General features: G+C 56.5%; 1 protein-coding gene across 6 annotated transcripts; it reads right to left on the reverse strand.

Moving 5' to 3' along the window:
- Positions 1 to 6,457: 6,457 nt before the first annotated feature.
- Positions 6,458 to 18,299, reverse strand: BBC3 (BCL2 binding component 3). 6 transcript variants are annotated; one of them, XM_063701485.1, is made up of 4 exons: positions 18,177 to 18,299; positions 13,492 to 13,780; positions 11,903 to 12,093; positions 6,458 to 7,552 (listed from the first exon to the last, which is right to left on the reverse strand). In XM_063701485.1, exons 2-4 carry the CDS (start codon positions 13,763 to 13,765, stop codon positions 7,436 to 7,438), a joined length of 582 nt encoding a protein of 193 aa, XP_063557555.1. In that variant the 5' UTR covers positions 13,766 to 13,780; positions 18,177 to 18,299; the 3' UTR covers positions 6,458 to 7,435. The 6 variants fall into 6 exon arrangements, with proteins under 6 accessions (XP_063557555.1, XP_030860533.3, XP_030860532.1 ...); XM_031004673.3 differs by lacking the exon at positions 18,177 to 18,299 and adding an exon at positions 17,906 to 18,043; XM_031004672.3 differs by lacking the exon at positions 18,177 to 18,299 and adding an exon at positions 16,287 to 16,422.
- Between the last annotated feature and the right edge of the window lie 409 nt (positions 18,300 to 18,708).

An 18,708-nucleotide genomic window follows, 5' to 3' on the forward strand; every position in this document is an offset into this window, starting at 1 on the left:
CCTGGCCAGCCGCCCCGTCCGGGAGGTGAGGGGCGCCTCTGCCCGGCCGCCCCTACTGGGAAGTGAGGAGCCCCTCTGCCCGGCCAGCCGCCCCGTCCGGGAGGGAGGTGGGGGGGTCAGCCCCCCGCCCGGCCAGCCGCCCCGTCCGGGAGGTGAGGGGCGCCTCTGCCCGGCTGCCCCTACTGGGAAGTGAGGAGCCCCTCTGCCCAGCCAGCCGCCCCGTCCGGGAGGGAGGTGGGGGGTCAGCCCCCCGCCCGGCCAGCCGCCCCGTCTGGGTGGGAGGTGGGGGGGTCAGCCCTCCCGCCTGGCCAGCCGCCCTGTCCGGGAGGGAGGTGGGGGGGGTCAGCCCCCCACCCGGCCAGCCAACCCGTCCAGGAGGGAGGTGGGGGGGGTCAGCCCCCCGCCCGGCCAGCCACCCCGTCCGGGAGGTGAGGGGCGCCTCTGCCCGGCCGCCCCTGCTGGGAAGTGAGGAGCCCCTCTGCCCGGCCACCACCCCGTCTGGGAGGTGTACCCAACAGCTCATTGAGAACGGGCCATGAAGACAATGGCGGTTTTGTGGAATGGAAAGGGGAGAAAGGTGGGGAAAAGATTGGGAAATCGGATGGTTGCCGTGTCTGTGTAGAAGGGGGTAGACATGGGAGACTTCATTTTGTTCTGTACTAAGAAAAATTCTTCTGCCTTGGGATCCTGTTGATCTGTGACCTTACCCCCAACCCTGTGCTCTCTGAAACATGTGCTGTGTCCACTCAGGGTTGAATGGATTAAGGGCGGTGCAAGATGTGCTTTGTTAACCAGATGCTTGAAGGCAGCATGCTCCTTAAGAGTCATCACCACTCCCTAATCTCAAGTACCCAGGGACACAAACACTGCGGAAGGCCGCAAGGTCCTCTGCCTAGGAAAACCAGAGAACTTTGTTCACTTGTTTATCTGCTGACCTTCCCTCCACTATTGTCCTGTGACCCTGCCAAATCCCCCTCTGCAAGAAACACCTAAGAATGATCAATAAAAAATAAAAAAAAAAACAAAAAAAAAAAACAGATGTTAAAGGCTCAGTGAATCCCAAACTGGATAAACATGAAGAATATCATGTTTAGAAAAAACATCTAGGTGGCCGGGTACAGTAGCTCATGTCTGTAATTCCAACTGCTCAAGAGGCTGAGGCAGGAGAACTGCTTGAACCCAGGAGGCAGAAGTTGCAGTGAGAATCATGTCACTGCACTCCAGCCTGGGCAACACAGCGAGACTCAGTCTCAAAAAAAAGGAGGCCGGGTGTGGTGGCTCACGCCTGTAATCCCAGCATTTTGGGAGGCCAAGGCCTGAAGTTGGGAGTTTGAGACTAGCCTGACTAACATGGAGAAGCCCCATCTTGACTAACATGGAGAAGCCCTGTCTCTACTAAAAATATAAAATTAGCCGGGCAAGGTGGCACATGCCTGTAATCCCAGCTACTTGGGAGGTTGAGGCAGGAGAATCACTTGAACCCAGGAGGCGGAGGTTGTGGTGAGACGAGATCGTGCCACTGCACTCCATCCTGGGCAAAAAGAGCGAAATTCTGTCTCAAAAAAAAAAAAAGAACCTCTGTCTCCATGCTTAAATACTTGTAAGCAGGGCAAAGGCCATGCAGAGAGTGTTCACACCCGGACCAACGCCCTGCTTCGCCTTCACTGCAGTGCATGCCATCCCTTGGTAGAGGATGAGACATCTTCCCATAACTGGCTCCCCTTTCTCATAATATGTCTTAGAATTATTAACATGGTTGAATTTAGGTCTACCATTTGCTTTCCATTTGTCCCACTTTTGTTCCCCTGTTTCTCCTTTCCTGCCTTCTCTTGAAGTATTTGATTACATTTTTTTTTTTTTTTTTTTTTTTTTGAGACAGAGTCTCACTCTGTCACCCAGGCTAGAGTGTAGTAGCGTGATCTCGGCTCACTGCAACCTCCACCTCCCAGCAAGTAGCTGAGGTTATAGGCTCCCACCACCTTGCCAGCGAATTTTTATATTTTTGGTAGAGACAAAGTTTCACCATGTTGGTCAGGCTGGTCTTGAGCTCCTGACCTTAAGTGATCCACCCACCTCAGCCTCCCAAAGTGCTGGGATTACAGGCGGGAGCCACCTCACTCAGCTAAATGTTCTAATAAATACCCATGTACCCACTATTTTGCCACTTGCAATTTTTATTCATCATTATCTGTTGTTTTTCTTCATGTTGGTAAAGCTCTAGTTCATTCCCGCTAATGGATGTATACTATTCTGTTGTGTGATTACATCAGACAAAAAAAGTTTTGTTTTTTTTTTGAGACAGAGTCTCGCTCTGTTGCCCAAGCTGGAGTGCAGTGGCGTGGTCTTGGCTCACTGCAACCTCCACCTCCCGGGTTCAAGCAATTCTCCTGCTTTACCCTCCCAAATAGCTGGAGTTACAGGCACCCACCACCACACCAGCCAATTTTTGTATTTATTTATTATTTATTTATTTTTTATTCTTTTTGCGTCTCACTCTGTCACCCAGGCTGGAGTGCAGTGGCACAATCTCAGCTCACTGTAAGCTCCACCTCCCGGGTTCACACCATTCTCTTGCCTCAGCCTCCCAAGTAGCTGGGACTACAGGCGCCCGCCACCACCCCCAGGTAATTTTTTGTATTTTTAATGGAGATGGGGTTTCACCGTGTTAGCCAGGACGGTCTCAATCTCCTGACCTCGTGATCCGCCCGCCTCGGCCTCCCAAAGTGCTGGGATTACAGGCGGGAGCCACCACACCTGGCCCTATTTATTTTTAAGATGGAATTTTGCTCTTGTTGCCCAGGCTGGAGTGCAATGGCACGATCTCAGCTCACTGCAACCTCCTCCTCCTGGGTTCAAGCGATTCTCCTGCCTCAGCCTCCCGAGTAGCTAGGATTACAGGTGCTTGCCACCACTCCTGGGTAATTTTTGTATTTTTAATAGAGATGGGGTTTCACCACGTTGGCCAGGCTGGTCTTGAACTCCTGACCTCAAGTGATCCACGTGCCTCGGTCTCCCAAAGTGCTGGTATTATAGGCGTGAGCCACTGCGCCCGGCCGATCTTTCTTCTTCTTTTTTTTTTTTTGAGATGGAGTCTCGCTCTGTCACCCAGGCTGGAGTGCGATGGCACGGTCTCGGCTCACTGCAACCTCCACCTCCTGGGTTCCAGCGATTCTCCTCCCTAAGCCTCCCAAGTAGCTGGGATTACAGGCGCCCGCCACTATGCCTGGTTAATTTTTGTATTTTTAGTAGAGCTGGGGTTTCACCATGTTGGCCAGGCTGGTCTCGAACTACTGACCTCATGATCCGCCTGCCTTGGCCTCCCAAAGTACTGGGATTACAGGCATGAGCCACTGCGCCTGGCTGCCTGGCCGTATTTTTATTGTTTTTTGTTTTTTGTTTTTTGTTTTGGACGGAATCTCACTCTGTAGCCCAGGCTGAAGTGCGGTAGCACAATCTCCGCTCACTACAACCTCCACCTGCCGGGTTCAAGCGATTCTCCTGCCTCAGCCTCCTGAGTAGCTGGGACTACAGGCGCATGCCACCACACCTGGCTAATTTTTGTATTTTTAGTAGAGATGGGGTTTCACTATGTTGGCCAGGCTGGTCTCAAACTCCTGACCTCGGCCTCCCAAAATTTTGGGATTACAGGTGTGAGCCACCTGGCCTGGCCACTACATGGGACTATTTACCCTACCAACTGCTGTTGGATACTTACATGGTTTTGTGCATTGCCAGTACTTGGATACTTGTATGCACCCGTGTTCCTCTAAGGGGGACGCCCACAAAAGCTATTGCTGCCACAAGGTATGTGCATTCTCATCTTGACACCATGTCTTAGTCTGTTTTGTCTTGCTGTAACGGAATTGCACAGACTAGGAAACGTGTAATGAACAGAAATCTGTCTGGGCGCGCTGGCTCACACCTGTAATCCCAGCCTTTTGAGAGGCCAAGGCAGGTGGATCACTTGAGATCAGTAGTTCAAGACCAGCCTGGCCAACATGGTGAAACCCCATTTCTACAAAAAAATTAGCCCGGCATGGTGGGGCATGCTTGTAATCCCAGCTACTAGAGAAGCTGAGGCAGGAGAATCGCTTGAACCCAGGATGCGGAGGATGCAGTGAACTGAGATTGTGCCACTGCACTCCAGCTTGAGAGACAGAGTGAGATTCTGTGGGAGACAGAGCGAGACTCCCTCTCAAAAAAAAAAAAAAAAGAAAGAGAGAAATCTATGGGCTCACAAATCTGAAGGTTGAAAAGTCCCAGATGGTGGGGCTGGTATTTGGTGAGGGTCTTCCGGCTTCCTTGTAACATAGCGGAAGGCATCTCATCTGAGACAGAGGGGTGAACTCATTCTTTATAAGGAATCCATTCCCGTGAAAACTCAACTCACTTCCATGGTCATGGCATTAGTGCATTTCTGAGAGCAGAGCCCTGGTGACGTAATTACCTCTTGAATGTCTCACTTCTAAAATCTGTAGCACTGCAGGTTAAATTTCCAACCCAAGAACTTTGGGGGACGCATTCGTATCCCAACACACGGTTTTATCAAATGCTTCTCCAAAGTGATTGTTCCCAGTTACCACACCCTGGCCATCCAGATGGGCCATTTCCCCTAGTGTCCCTTTAGCAGCAAGGATAGTTGGGAAAGGGTGGAGCTGGGACTGACCCTGTGTCTGTAAATATTATGTAATTATATACCCTGCTTCAGAGTCCCCCTCTGTTGCCCTGGAGTGCAGTGGCATGATCATAGTTCACTGTAGCTTCCAACTCCTGGGCTCAAGCTATGATCCCCCTGCCTCATCCTCCTGAGTAGTGGGTACTATAGGCATGTGCCACCATGCCCAGCGAATTAAAAAAATTATTTTTGTGTGTGTGGAGATGGAGTCTTGCTATGTTTCTAGGCTGTTCTTGAACTCTGCAAGTGATCCTCCCACCTCAGCCTCCCAAAGTGCTGGGATTACAGGTGTGAGCCACCACACCTGGCCTATACCTTGCTTCTTTCTCTTTCTTTCCTTTTTTTTTTTTTTCTGGAGACAATCTCCCTCTGTCACCCAGGCTGGCGTACAGTGGTGCAATCTCGGCTCACTTGCAACCTCTGCCTCCCGGGTTCAAGGGATTCTCCTGTCTCAGCCTCTCGAGTAGCTGGGACTACAGGCTTGCATCGCCACGCCTGGCTAATTTTTGTATTTTTAGTAGAGACAGGGTTTCACCATGTTGGCCAGGCTGGTCTCGAACTCCTGATCTCAGGTGATTCGCCCACCTTGGCCTCCCAAAGTGTTGGGATTATGCCCTTCCTTCCTTCCTTCCAGACAGGGTCTTGCTCTGTCACCTAGGCTAGAATGCAATGGCAGGATCTTGGCTCGCTGTAACCTCTATCTCCTAGGTTCAAGCAATTCTCCTGCTTCAGCCTCTTCAGTAGCTGGGATTACAGACACTCGCTACCACGCTCAGCTAATTTTTGTATTTTTAGTAGAGACGGGGTTTCGCCATGTTGGTCAGGCTTGTCTCGATCTCCTGACCTCAGGTGATCTGCCTACCTCCCTGCTTCTCATTGAGGTCTCTGCCAGTCAGGTATCAGCACAGGGAAAGGGCTCAAGGGCAGTGTGTGGCCATGGCCCTGTTTGCAGAAGATGGCAGTAGGAGCAACCCTTTCTACATTTACTCAACACAGCCGCTTATGACCAGCCTGGTTAGGCCTCAGGGCAGTGTGCAGAGACTCACTGTGATCTTAGCTCCAGGTGCTCCTCCAGCTGGAGAGGCAGCCTACGGCTGATCACAGTGCAAGGCCAGATGTCCCTTTCTGTCTCTGTGAGGGCAGAAACGAGGTCTGTCTCATGACTCTATCCCAAGCACTTATCACAGTGGTGCCTCTGAATATGTTACGGGTCATTCACTCATCCATTAAATATCAAGCGCCCCTACAACACCTCATGGGGACTTCACTTTTTATTTTGTTTTTGAGACAGGGTCTCACCCTGTCACCCAAGCTGGAGTGCAGTGGCTTGATCATCGCTCACTGCAGCCTCCAATTCCTGGGCTCAAGTGATCCTCCTGCCTCAGCCTCCTGAGTAGCTGGGACTACAGACACACACCACCATGCCTGGCTAATTTTTTTTTTTTTTATTTTTGTAGAGACGGAGTTTCATCGTGTTGCCCAGGATGGTCTTGAACTCCTGGGTTCAAGAGATCTACCCACCTCGGCCTCTCAAAGTGCTGGGATTACAGGCATGAGCCATGGCACCAGGCCAAGCTTCACTTTTACCAGGAATGGGGATGATGAAGGCTAGGAGTGTCCCGGTCTGGAGGAACCCAGGCCCCTTAGCCTTTCTTCTGATGGAGCCACAACTGCCAGGGCCCACCTCTCCCACCCACTCACAAGCAGGGCTCACAGAGCAGAGCCCCCGATCAGAAGCCTCTCCAAGGCCACGCTGCAGGGAAGGCAAGCAGAAAGAGTATCCACTGTTCCAATCTGATTTTATTGAAAAGGAAACATACAAAAATCATGTACAAAAAAAATTAACCAAACATGTACAGAAAATTCATTCCGGTATCTACAGCAGCGCATATACAGTATCTTACAGGCTGGGCCATCCCTCCCCACTCCCAGACTCCTCCCTCTTCCGAGATTTCCCCCCCTCCCTGACTCCCCGTCTTCCCCCCAGCGCTTGGCCCTGGGGACTAAGGCTGGGGCGGCTTCAGCCAAAATCTCCCACCCCCCAAATGAATGCCAGTGGTCACACGTGCTCTCTCTAAACCTATGCAATGGGATTGATGGGGCAGGGGGCGGTCCCGGGCAGAGCACAGGATTCACAGTCTGGGCCCCTCCTGGCCACCCCCTGATGAAGGTGAGGCAGGCATGCCCACCACCCGCCGGCTGGCTCAGGGAAGATGGCTGGGCGCCGGGCTGGAGCAACCGGCAAACGAGCCCCACTCTCTGGCTCCAGGAGGCTAGTGGTCACGTTTGGCTCATTTGCTCTTCACGGGCCCCCTCCCAGGAGGAGGGGGGGAAGCACCAGGGGCCTGAGGCCAGGCCCAGAGTGAAGGAGCACCTAGAGGAGAGCCCCCCCCCCCCAGTGTCACCCCTGCAGCTGGAATGGGCACCAGCACAACAGCCTTTCCTGAGATGGTGGTGGGCAGCAGAGGCGGGCGGCTCAGTCCCCACCCCCTCGGTCACCGCCACCTTCCGATGCTGAGTCCATCAGCCCTCCCTCTCCTGGCTTCTTGGCCAGGGACCCAGGAGTCCGCATCTCTGTCAGTGCACCCCAGGCTGGGCTGGGGCTGGAGTGGCTGCCCCGGCCCGCCCCCGGGACAGGCAGGGCTGGGAGTCCAGTATGCTACATGGTGCAGAGAAAGTCCCCCGCGCTGGCCAGGGTGTCAGGAGGTGGGAGGGGCCTGCCCCCCAAGTCCCTGACGTCCACCGGGCGGGTGCAGGCACCTAATTGGGCTCCATCTCGGGGGCTCTGTGGCCCCTGGGTAAGGGCAGGAGTCCCATGATGAGATTGTACAGGACCCTCCAGGGCGAGGGGCGGTGCCGCTGCTGCTCCTCTTGTCTCTGGGGAAAAGAGAGAGAAGGGGCAGTTAGCAGGGGACTGAGTATGGTGATGGGAGTGGGGATGGTCAGCTCCAGGGGCAGCGAGGCGACAGTCTCGCCCACCCTATTCCAGCTCCTCCCCCCGCCTGGGCTAATGTCCATGTCTCGGAGGTCACATCCTCATCCAGGACATGAGACCCGGAGGCAGAGGACAAACACGGAATGCCTTCAGCAGAGAGGTGGGCACCAAGCGAGTGCGTGGCACGTTAGCTGTGACCGCCCCGTCCCTGTTGTACATTTGGGAAAGACATCCTCCAAGGGGCTGAAGGATGGACTGCAACCTATCCTGCCCCTCCCTGCAGGGCTGGCAAGATGAGGAGAAAGGAGCAGGGTGCCCACAGTCTTGGCAGTTCTAGAACAATCTGTGGAAGGAGGAGAACTGGGAAGAGTTCACCCCCCCATTGCAGAGGCTTCAACAGAAGCACCTCTAGGCAACGCCGAGTGAAACCCCTGCCCTCTCTCCAGTGGCAGGATGAAAACAAGGTGGTCTCTAGGACCCTCTTAGCTCCAACATCCTAGGAAGTGGGCAGGCAGGAGGCTAGGTCCTAGGAAAGGCTCCCGACTGGTAAAAATTAAAGGCAATACTAAAAAGAGTACAGAGGCCCGGCGCAGTGACTTATAGCTGTAATCCCAGCACTTTGAGAGGCCAAGGCGGGAGGATCACCTAAGGTCCGGAGTTTGAGACCAGTGTGGCCAACATGGTGGAACCCCGTCTTTATTAAAAATACAGGCCGGGCGCGGTGGCTCACGCCTGTAATCTCAGCACTTTGGGAGGCCGAGGTAGGCGGATCACCTGAGGTCGGGAGTTTGAGACCAGCCTGACCTACATGAAGAAACCCCATCTCTACTAAAAATACAAAATTAGCCGGACTTGGTGGCGCATGCCTGTAATCCCAGCTACTCAGGAGGCTGAGGCAGGAGAATGGCGTGAACCCGGTAGGCGGAGCTTGCAGTGAGCCGAGATGGCGCCACTGCACTCCAGCCTGGGTGACAGAGCGAGACTCCGTCTCGAAAAAAAAAAAAAAATGGCTGAGCAAGGTGGCTCACGCCTGTAATCCCAGCACTTTGGGAGGCCAAGGCAGGTGGATCACCTGAGATCAGGAGTTCAAGACCAGCCTGGCCACCATGGGGAAACCCCGTCTCTACTAAAACAACAAAAATTAGCTGGGCCTGGTGGCACGCACCTGTATTCCCAGCTACTCGGGAGGCCAAGGCAGGAGAATCGCTTGAACCCGGGAGGCGGAGGTTGCAGTGAGCCAAGATTGCACCACTGCACTCCAGCCTGGGCAACAGAGCAAGAGTCCGTGTCAAAAAAAATTTTTTTTAAAAGTGTACAGAGAGCTGCAATCCTCTGCCACTCCCTGTAGCTCCACAGGCAGGCTCTGTGCTAAGTGGGGACCACCTAACCTCCTTCCCTTCAGGTGCAGGGGAAGGAGAAACTCATTTTACAGAAGGTCAAATGATCCTCATCATCCTCATGCTACCTGGTAGTGAGTCGCCTGGTACCAGCCCAGCCTCCTCAACACTCCCTAGCAACTCTTGGGGCCAGGAGATGGTGGCAAAGGAGGCACATCGGATTGGCGTAAGTTACAAAACCCACCACTGTCACACTGCTGTGGGTGCCACCTGGTGAGAAAGCTAGCAATCACCTAGTAAGGTGGATGGTGGGCAGACCGCCCAGGTACCTACTCTAGAAACATAAGAGCGCACCCGGAAATATGCATGATTGGGAGAGGAAAAAAGGCAATAAATAATGGACGGGCGCAGTGGCTCACACCTGTAATCCCAGCACTTTGGGAGGCCGAGGTGGGTGGATCACCTGAGGTCGGGAATTCAAGATCAGCCTGGTCAACATAGTGAAACCCCGTCTCTACTAAAAATACAAAAATTAGCTGGGAATGGTGGCAGGCATCTGTAATCTCAGCTACTTGGGAGGCTGAGGCAGGAGAATCACTTGAACCCGGGAGGTGAAGGTTGCAATGGGCCGAGATTGCACCATTGCACTCCAACCTGGGCTGGGCAACAAGAGCGAAACTCTGTCTCAAAAAATAAATAAATAAAATAAAATCTGAAATATATTTAAAAATAGTCTGGGTGAGGTAGCTCAGACCCATAATTCCAGCACTTTGGGAGGCCAAGGCAGGAGGATCACTTGAGGCCAGGAGTTTGAGACCAGCCTGGGTAACACAAAAAGACCTGATCTCTACAAAAAAATAAAATAAAAATTAGCCAGGCATGGTGGACCTGCCTGTGGTCCCAGCTACTTGGGAGGCTGAGGCGGGAGGATCCCTTAAACCCAGGAGTTGGAGGCTGCAGGGAGCTGTGATTGAACCACGGCACTCCAGCCTGGGAGACAGTGAGACCCTGTCTCTAAACATAAAAATACATATCTATCCTAAATATCCATCAATGAGAAAATGAATAAGGATACTATGTTTATCCAACAGAATACTATGTAGCAGTGAAAATGACTTTTTTTTTTTTTTGGAGACAGTTTCATTCTGTCCTCCAGGCTGGAGTGCAGTGGCATGATCTCCTGATCTCAGCTCACTGCAACCTCCACCTCCTGGGTTCAAGAGATTCTCCTGCCTCAGTCTCCCAAGTAGCTGGGATTACTGGCATGCGCCACCATGCTCAGCTACTTTTTCTTTTTTTTTTTTTTTTTGAGACAGATTTTTGCTGTTGTTGTCCAGGCTGGAGTGCAATGGCACAATCTCGGCTCACCGCAACCTCTGCCTCCCGGTTTCAAGCAGTTATCCTGCCTCAGCCTCCCGAGTAGCTGAGATTACAGGCATGCGCCACCACGCCTGGCTAATTTTGTATTTTTAGTAGAGACGGGGTTTCTTCATGTTGGTCAGGCTCGTCTCGAACTCCCGACCTCAGGTGATCCGCCCTCCTTAGCCTCCCAAAGTGCTGGGATTACAGGCATGAGCCACCACGCCCGGCCTTAATTTTTGTATTTTTAGTAGAGACGAGGTTTCACCATGTTGGCCAGACTGGTCTCAAACTCCCAACCTCAAGTGATCCACTTGCCTCCGCCTCCCAAAGGGCTGGGATTACAGGCGTGGGCCACTGCACCAGGCCGAAAATGGCTGTATTTGTTGTTTCTTTTTTGAGATGGTCTTTCTTGCTCTGTCCCCCAGGCTGAAGTTCAGTGACCCTTCATGGCTCAGTGCAGCCTCGACTTCCTTGGCTCAAGGGACCCTTTCACCTCAGCCTCCCAAGTAGCTGAGACTACAGGCCCGCGCCACCACACCCGGCTAATTTTTGTATTTTTTGTAGCAACGGGGATCTCATTATGTGGCCCAGGCTGGTCTGGAACTCCTGGGCTCAAGCGTCCTTCCATCTCCGCCTCCCAAAGTGCTGGGATTACAGGAGTGAGCCACAGTGCCTGGCTGAACATAGATGAATGGAAGCTCTTTTGCCCATATGGTGAATCTGAAGCCTAATATTGAGGGAAAAAGGAATTCTGGGGAGAAACAAAAATTATGTCATATACGCTAAGCTAAGAATGCCCCATGATTCTAAGCCCTGGTTCTGGCCTGGTAAATACGGAGTAAAAGCAACACCTGCAGGGGTTGAGAGAGGCCAACTCGAGAGATTTCCTTTGGATGCAAGGAGGGGGAAGGGATGGGGAGAGTAAGGAGCTTCACCACATGGGTTTCTGCGGTTTTGTTTGGTTTCTTAATAAGCAAGCAATGCGGGTGTAATGTTCAAACTGAACAGAGCTGGCTGGTGGGCGCATGATGTTTGTGATTTCCCATTCTCTGCTGTGGGCTTCGAGTATTTGTTTTAAAAAATCGAGGCCGTGCCAGGGGCTGGGGGGCGGGGCCTCCCGCGGGGCGGGGCTGCGAGCCCACCCCTGCGGTCCCCGGCCCGCCCCGGCGCCCGGGAAACTGTGTGGCGCCGCGGGCCGCGCGAGAGGGACGGCAGGGGGCGGGCGCGGCGCGGCTGCTGACTCACCGGCTATAAATAGCCCGGGATATATGAGCCGCGCCGCCCAGCGCCGCCCTCAGTCCCCGCGGCCGCGGGCCACGGGCGCGCAGCTCCACTCCTTGGCGGCCTAGTCCCCGGTCCTGGCCCTGGCCCTGGCTCTGGCTCAGGCTCCGGCTATGCCAGCCGCGGCGCGGAGTCCCTGGGCGGCTCTGCGGGCGCGCGATTCCCCCCCACCCACTTACCCCCCACCTGCCTGTCCGCGGAGGGACCCAGCCGCGCAGGGCAGCAGCTGCCGCACATCTGGCGGGGGCCGCCTGCCGCCCCCTCCTCCGGCGGGAAGTCCCACCTGCCGTCTACCCCACCCCCAGCACTCACCCGCCGCTCGTACTGCGCGTTGAGGTCGTCCGCCATCCGCCGCAGCTGGGCCCCGATCTCCCGGGCCCACTGTTCCTCCTCCCCGCGGACTCCCGGGGCCGCCTGGGTGGGACCGCCCGCCAGAGCCCCCGGGGCGCTGGGCACGGGCGACTCCAGGTGCTGCTCCGCCAGCGAGAGCGAGGGCTGAGGACCTTGGAGAGGCAGAGGGGCGCGGTCAGCACCCACCACCCCTCCAGGCCTCGAGGTGTCCCGGCCTGCTTCCCTCTTTCCCAGCCACTGCTCCCCGCCTCATTTCTAGTGATCCCATCGCTGGTGAGTCAATTTCTTAGCTTCTCCTCCACAGGCACCAGAAAGCAAGAAGTACCTGGGGACGCCGCTCTGGGGTCACCTGTCTGGCCAGCTACGTCCCCACGGCTCTTGTCAGTGTGGAAGGTAGACGGCCAGACAGGTGACCCCGAGGGTGGTCAGGCTTAACGACCTCTATTTCCCAAAGGGGCCACATTTTGCCTTTTCCATGTGACAGGCAGGGAAACTGAGGCCCGCCCTTAGGGAGTATCCCAAGGTCACACAGGGATACAGTGACTGACCCCACCCAGATCACAAGCCTCAGGTCTCCTGCCCTCTCGTGTCCAACCACAGGGAAGCCACACCTCCGGATGTGGCAGAGGCCTAGAGACCAGAAGGCCAGAGACTGTGGCAGCTTCAGAGCGCGGGCATGGGGGGCTGGGACGCGGGAGATGCCTTCCTGCCCCCGCCCCCACTTCTGAGCGCCCTAGGAGGCTCCTGCCCTCCCGTCCCACCAGGTCCTGGCCTGAGGGTTCCCTAAGGCCTACAGCCAGGGCCTCAGTTTCCACATCTGTGACCTTGGCCTTGAAATCGGTGTCCCCTTCCAGGGCTTCCAGGAACTGAGTTAGGGAAGTTTTCTCTTTCCTCGCTCCCCTTGGGCTGCCGGGACAAGATGGGGGATGGGAAACCAGGACACACTTTCCCTACAGCGCCTGCCGGCAGGGATGGGGCTCCACGGGCACCACAGGGTTAACAGCGCATCAGGCAGGGGACCTTTAACCCTTCCCTCCCCAAGACTCCCCCACCTCCCCGAGGGGACTTTCCCAACACAATGGCCCCTCCCCCTCTCCTTCCTCCGCCGGGACTGCTGAGGACAGCGCTGGCCAAAGAGATGCAAATAAAGGCAAAAGGCCTCTCGACCCCTCCCCAGAGGCCAGAGTTGACAGTCCTCCCGCTCGGCCCACTCTCCCTGCAACAGGAATCCTCCAGGGGGTCTAGAGGACCCAGACTGGGGGAGGGGAGCTGGGATGCAGCTGTTGCCCCAGGCCCGGAAGAGACAGTGGGCTGCAATTCGGGGACTGCAGTCAGATTCCAGGAGGGACTTCCCACTTGACCTCCCCCTCCACCCCCAGCCTCCGTCTTCCTGCTTCTTGCAACACAAAGACCACATTGGCCACACCCTCCCAGTGGCCCGGCTGGGCCCGCCACCTCCCCCCGTCCTCTCCCACTTCTCCAGTTCCTCCGAGTCTCCAGCCCTCTCTCTTCCCGGCTCCTATCACCCCGGGGGCGGGGCGGGCACTCACCGTCCGGGCGCGGGCCTCGGGGCCGGCTGCGGGGACCCCCAGGCCAGCGGGGACCCCCGAGGGCGGCGGTGACGGCGGGTGGGGCGGTGGGGGCGCAGAGGTAGGCAGCGGGCAGCAGGGTGGGGGCGGCGGGGGCGGCAGCCAGGCCGGGCTCGCAGAGGCCGCAGGACACTGCCGAGGGCACCAGTCGGCCGAGCGGGAAGGGGCGCGGGCCGTCGCGGGCCAGGCCCTCTACGGGCTCCGGGGAGCTGCCCTCCTGGCGTGCGCGGGCCATGGCGCTCCCTGGGGCCTGCGGGACACGGGAGGAGGAGCAGGTCAGCAGGGAAGTACCAGGGCCCACTGTACCTCCAGCCTACCCGGGGTTAGGACCCAGATGGAGAAGAGTGGAGGTGTGTGTGCATGCGGAGGGGGTGATGGCCCCACAGAGACACGCCCAGCCGGGGGATGACACCACCGGGTCCTGGCTGGCCTGGAGAGCCTCCCGTGCATACGGTGATGGGCACACAGAAGGGACAGGGGGCACAGGACGGCTCTCACAGCAAGGACAGGGCTCACACAGGACGGATGGAGGGGTCTAGCAGGTGTGTGTATGAGGGCTGTGACAGTCCCACAACACAAACTCACTCCACTTGGGACTCACAGCATGGGCTGGTGGGGACAACTTTCCCAACACAGCGACTGGCACACAGGGAGGGCAGTGAGGCACAGCGAGGCCCCCACAGCACACACACAAGGACTCACACGGGACTGGCCAGCCTGACCGCCCACCCCACCTCCCACTTGCACACAAACACTGAGATGGCCCCAGTCTCGGACATCACTACTCAGTACACACAATACACACACACACACACACACACACACCCCGACCAAAGCAGGAGCATCCAGACAGACCATCACAAGCACTCTACATACTGCGCACACTGGCTGGCACAATCCATCCCCACACATCCAAACTGTCAAAGTCTCACACACTGACCCACTGTTGATATGCCCAGGGGCACATGCAAACACAATGCAGCCTTTGCAAACACAAACACACACACACAAGCTAGGCACTGCCTCAGTTCCCAAACATGCCCCTCTCCACACACACACACTCCAGAGATAAGACCTGCACACCTCTGGACTCACATATCAACACAAAACAGACACCCACGGACACACATACATCAACACCCCCAAAACACACCACATGTCACCAACTCTCAGGACACACGTAAATCAGGCACACACAGACACATGCCATCAGACCTCAACACACCACCAGACACCAACCCACCCTCCTCACGCAACCCTCAAACATCATCACCAACTGTCAGCAACACACACACACACAAACCCTACAGCTAACTCTAATCTCACACAGCCCAGCAGCACACACACCTAGCGCACCCACAGAAAACACTGGTCTCACGTGACTGACATAAACACTACACACACGCAGCCCACATGACACACATGAGCCAGCCGATCACAGTGACAAGCCCCTCAGACCCAACACACACACACACACACACACACAGAGGCTCAGACACAACCCCATCCAGAGGCTGCCAGCAACACCCACCGTCTACACTGCATAGACCCCACAGATCCTGGGTCCTCAAATCCCAGACGCTGATGCCAGACACAGAAGCCAAACCCAGACCGAAACAACCCCCTACCACACACATACACACACACACACACACGCACACACACCTGACAACTCACACAGACACCTGGACAGAAAACAGACATTTGCATTTAGCAGGCGTAGCATCACAAACGCTGGGCAAAAGACACATGCCCCGGAGATACAGAGACGGCCTCAGCCAAGACAGAAACACACAGGCAAGACACAAGCACACACACCGCACGCTCGGGCAAGACACACACATAAACACACAAACAGCTCACTCCAGCAACACACACACACTACAACCTCCACACCCCAGCACACGCAGGCAACACAGACCCCCAGTATCACCCCGGAACAGCACACACAGACAACTCTCACCGACAACACACGCAGGTCCACCCACCCCACAAGCAGGGCACCCACAGACAGAACCCCACACAAACAGGCGCGGGGACTCACGCAGACACCCCGACGGGTCAGAAACCCCAACATTCCTCCGGATCGACACCACCACTCCCTGCAGAACCCAGCACAAACTCGGAGCCAGACACGCGCACACACCCAGGCGAGACACCTGCAGATCCACAACCCCGCACACGCGCGCTCCCACGGCGGTCCCAGACACCCCCCTCCGCTGTCACAGCCCCCCCCACCGCCGCCACGTGCGCCCGCCCCGCCCGCCAGGCGAGCGCGGGGCCAATAACCGGCTGTTGCTGGGGCGCAGCCCCCGCCCGCAGGAGCCGCAGACTCCACGGCCCGCGAGCCGCCCCCCGTCGCCGCCCCCAGCGGGCGCGCGCCCTGGGTGTGGCCGCCCCTCCGTGCCGCCCCCCCGCCCCTCCCGGACTTTGGGGGCTGGGGCACCCCGGGGGTCGACCCTCTTCCCCGGGACCGCACTGGCCGCCAGGGGGCGCTGCCGAGCCCGCACCCCATTGTTTGTAAACAAACCCGCCAGACCGCCGAGGCACCTGTGCGCCCAGACCGGCGCCCCAACGCCGAGCCGCCTCTCACCCGGCGACCCTAGCCCAGGGTCCCTCGCGGGGTTTGGAGAGGCGCGGTGTGGGGAGGCAGGGCGCCCACACTGCTCTCCGCCTGCACTCCTGTCACCTCCTCCAGGGAGTCCACCCGGCCTGGCCGATCGCCGCCGGAGAGGATTCGGGGCGCGCACACTCACCCCGGGGGCATGAACACGCCGGAGGGGGCGGCGGTGGGGGGCGGGCGGCTTCCTTCAGGAGGGCGCGCCCGCCAAGCGCCGCTCTCCGCGGCGGCTGCTGCTGTAGCTGTCGCTGCTGCTGCCGCTCTAACTGCAGTGGCGGCTGCTGTGGCTGTGGCTGCTGCCGCTCCCCGGGCTGCAGGCGCGTCCGCGTCGTGGCCGCCGCTGCTGGGATCGCTGGTGCCAGCGCCGCCGCCGCCAGGCGCCCGCTCGCATGTGGCTCGCGCCGCGTCTCAGGCCGCCCGGCGGATCCCGGGCCCGCTCCAAAGCCGCCCCGCCCCGCCCCGCCCCGCCCCCGCCCGGCGGGTCCCACGCCCCGCCCCCGCGTGACGCTACGGTCCCGCCCGCCCGCCGCGGACAAGTCAGGACTTGCAGGCGCGCGCCGCGCCCCCCCTACCTCCGCGCCGGGGGTTTCCCTGCAGCCGGGGACGGGGCAGGGCCTAGCCCAAGGCGAGGAGGACCCAGGCTCTGTGCGACGGGGTGTGGGGAGATCGCCCAGACACCGGGACAGTCGGACACACACACTGACTGGGACCCACAGATCCACACCACCAGCGATGCGTACACAGACCGACCGACGGGCGTTCCAGGGTCCACAAAGTCACGTGCAGGCAGAGCCCAGAGGATGTACTCACAGACACAAGGCCACAGTCTCGCAAATCCACACCATGGACAGGGGCATGAGCACACACACTCACATACTGATGGGGCTCACACACACACCCAGACGGAAATGCACAGACTCACTAACAGGGTCCCCTGGACAAGCAGACGGACACAATGAGAGGGCCACACACAGTTGCACAAACACCCACACTGATGATCACACCTGGGCCCACAAACTGTGTTCACAAACAACCCTACCGAACAGGCACCCACACCACACACGGTGGTGCAACCACACAGACATAGGCGGAGTGCTTATCAGGAAACACAAACTTGCTGATAGGCACAGGGGACACACACATACACACAGACACCTGTTACAGGGATACCTGGATACACGGCCAAATTCAAATCACACTCCCACAGGGACATACACAAATGCACTCACACAATTTCACAGCTAACACATTAAAACTATCAGAAACTGACATTCGCCCGACACGGTGGCTCACGCCTGTAATCCCAGCACTTTGGGAGGCCAAGGTGCGTGGACTACCTGAGGTCAGGAATTCGAGACCAGCCTGACCAACATGATGAAACCCCATCTCTACTAAAAATACAAAATTAGCCGGGCGTGGTGGCACATGCCTGTAATCCCAGCTACTTGGGAGGCTGAGGCAGGAGAATTGCTTGAACCCGGGAGGCGGAGGTTGCAGTGAGCTGAGATAGTGCCATTGCACTCTAGCCTGGGCAACAAGAGCAAACTCCGTCTTAAAAATAAAAATAAAAAAAATAAAATAAAATAAAAATAAAAATAAAAATAAAGGAAAGAAACTGACATTCAGAGACACAAACCAAATCAGACATAGAAGAAACTGACCACCGACACATGTCACAAAGTCACACCTGTGACAGCTTCTTGCTAACTGGCCCACTGCACACACGTCGGAGCATGCACACCTGGCCGCACTCACCACAAATCTGGCAGGGGACCCACGTCGCGGAAGCAGCCCTGGGCACCTGGCATGGACATGCCTGGGCAGACCCCATGCCAAATTTCATCCTGTCTCATAGCTTTCCATTCCGTTTCTTTTTTCAGTTTCTCATTGTTACTTCCTGCCCTGCTCTGGTTTGGTGAGTTTTGTCCTTCCTTCTTCCAAAGCCGTGGACTCCTGTCTCCTCCTCTACACTTTCCATCCTTGCTGGGTCTCACCCAATCGCAATCGCCTCACCAGAGTGACTCACCTTCCAGTGCCTAGCGTGGGGCTGGCTGAGTAACGATGTCAGACTTCTCAAACTTGACTGCCTCCAAGTACACACTCTTAGCTCCCCCAAGAAATGCAGGTAATCTATATCTCACATGAAATCTCCCCATTTGCAACATTGGGAACTCCTCAGCTTTCCTCCCTCTTTCACTTTCCCCCCTCTTTCGCTTTCCCCGATTATTCATTCTCCCTTCCTTCTTCCTGGTGTTTTCCAAACTGTGGGTCATGAGTAAACCATGGATTATGACATATGACATCACTTAACATGGATCTTACTTTTTTTTTTTTTTGAGACAGAGTCTCGCTCTGTCGCCCAGGCTGGAGTTCAGTGGCACGATCTCAGCTCATTGCCACCTCCGCCTCCTGGGTTCAAGCAATTCTCTTGCCTCAGCCTCCCTAGTAGCTGGGACTACAGGTGTGCGCCACTATGCCCAGCTAATTTTTGTATTATTGGTAGAGATGTGGTTTCACCATATTGGCCAGGCTGGTCTCGAACTCCTGACCTCGGGATC

Source organism: Gorilla gorilla, chromosome 20 (assembly GCF_029281585.2).
Source record: "Gorilla gorilla gorilla isolate KB3781 chromosome 20, NHGRI_mGorGor1-v2.1_pri, whole genome shotgun sequence".
In the NCBI taxonomy this organism is placed as follows: Eukaryota; Metazoa; Chordata; class Mammalia; order Primates; family Hominidae; genus Gorilla; species Gorilla gorilla.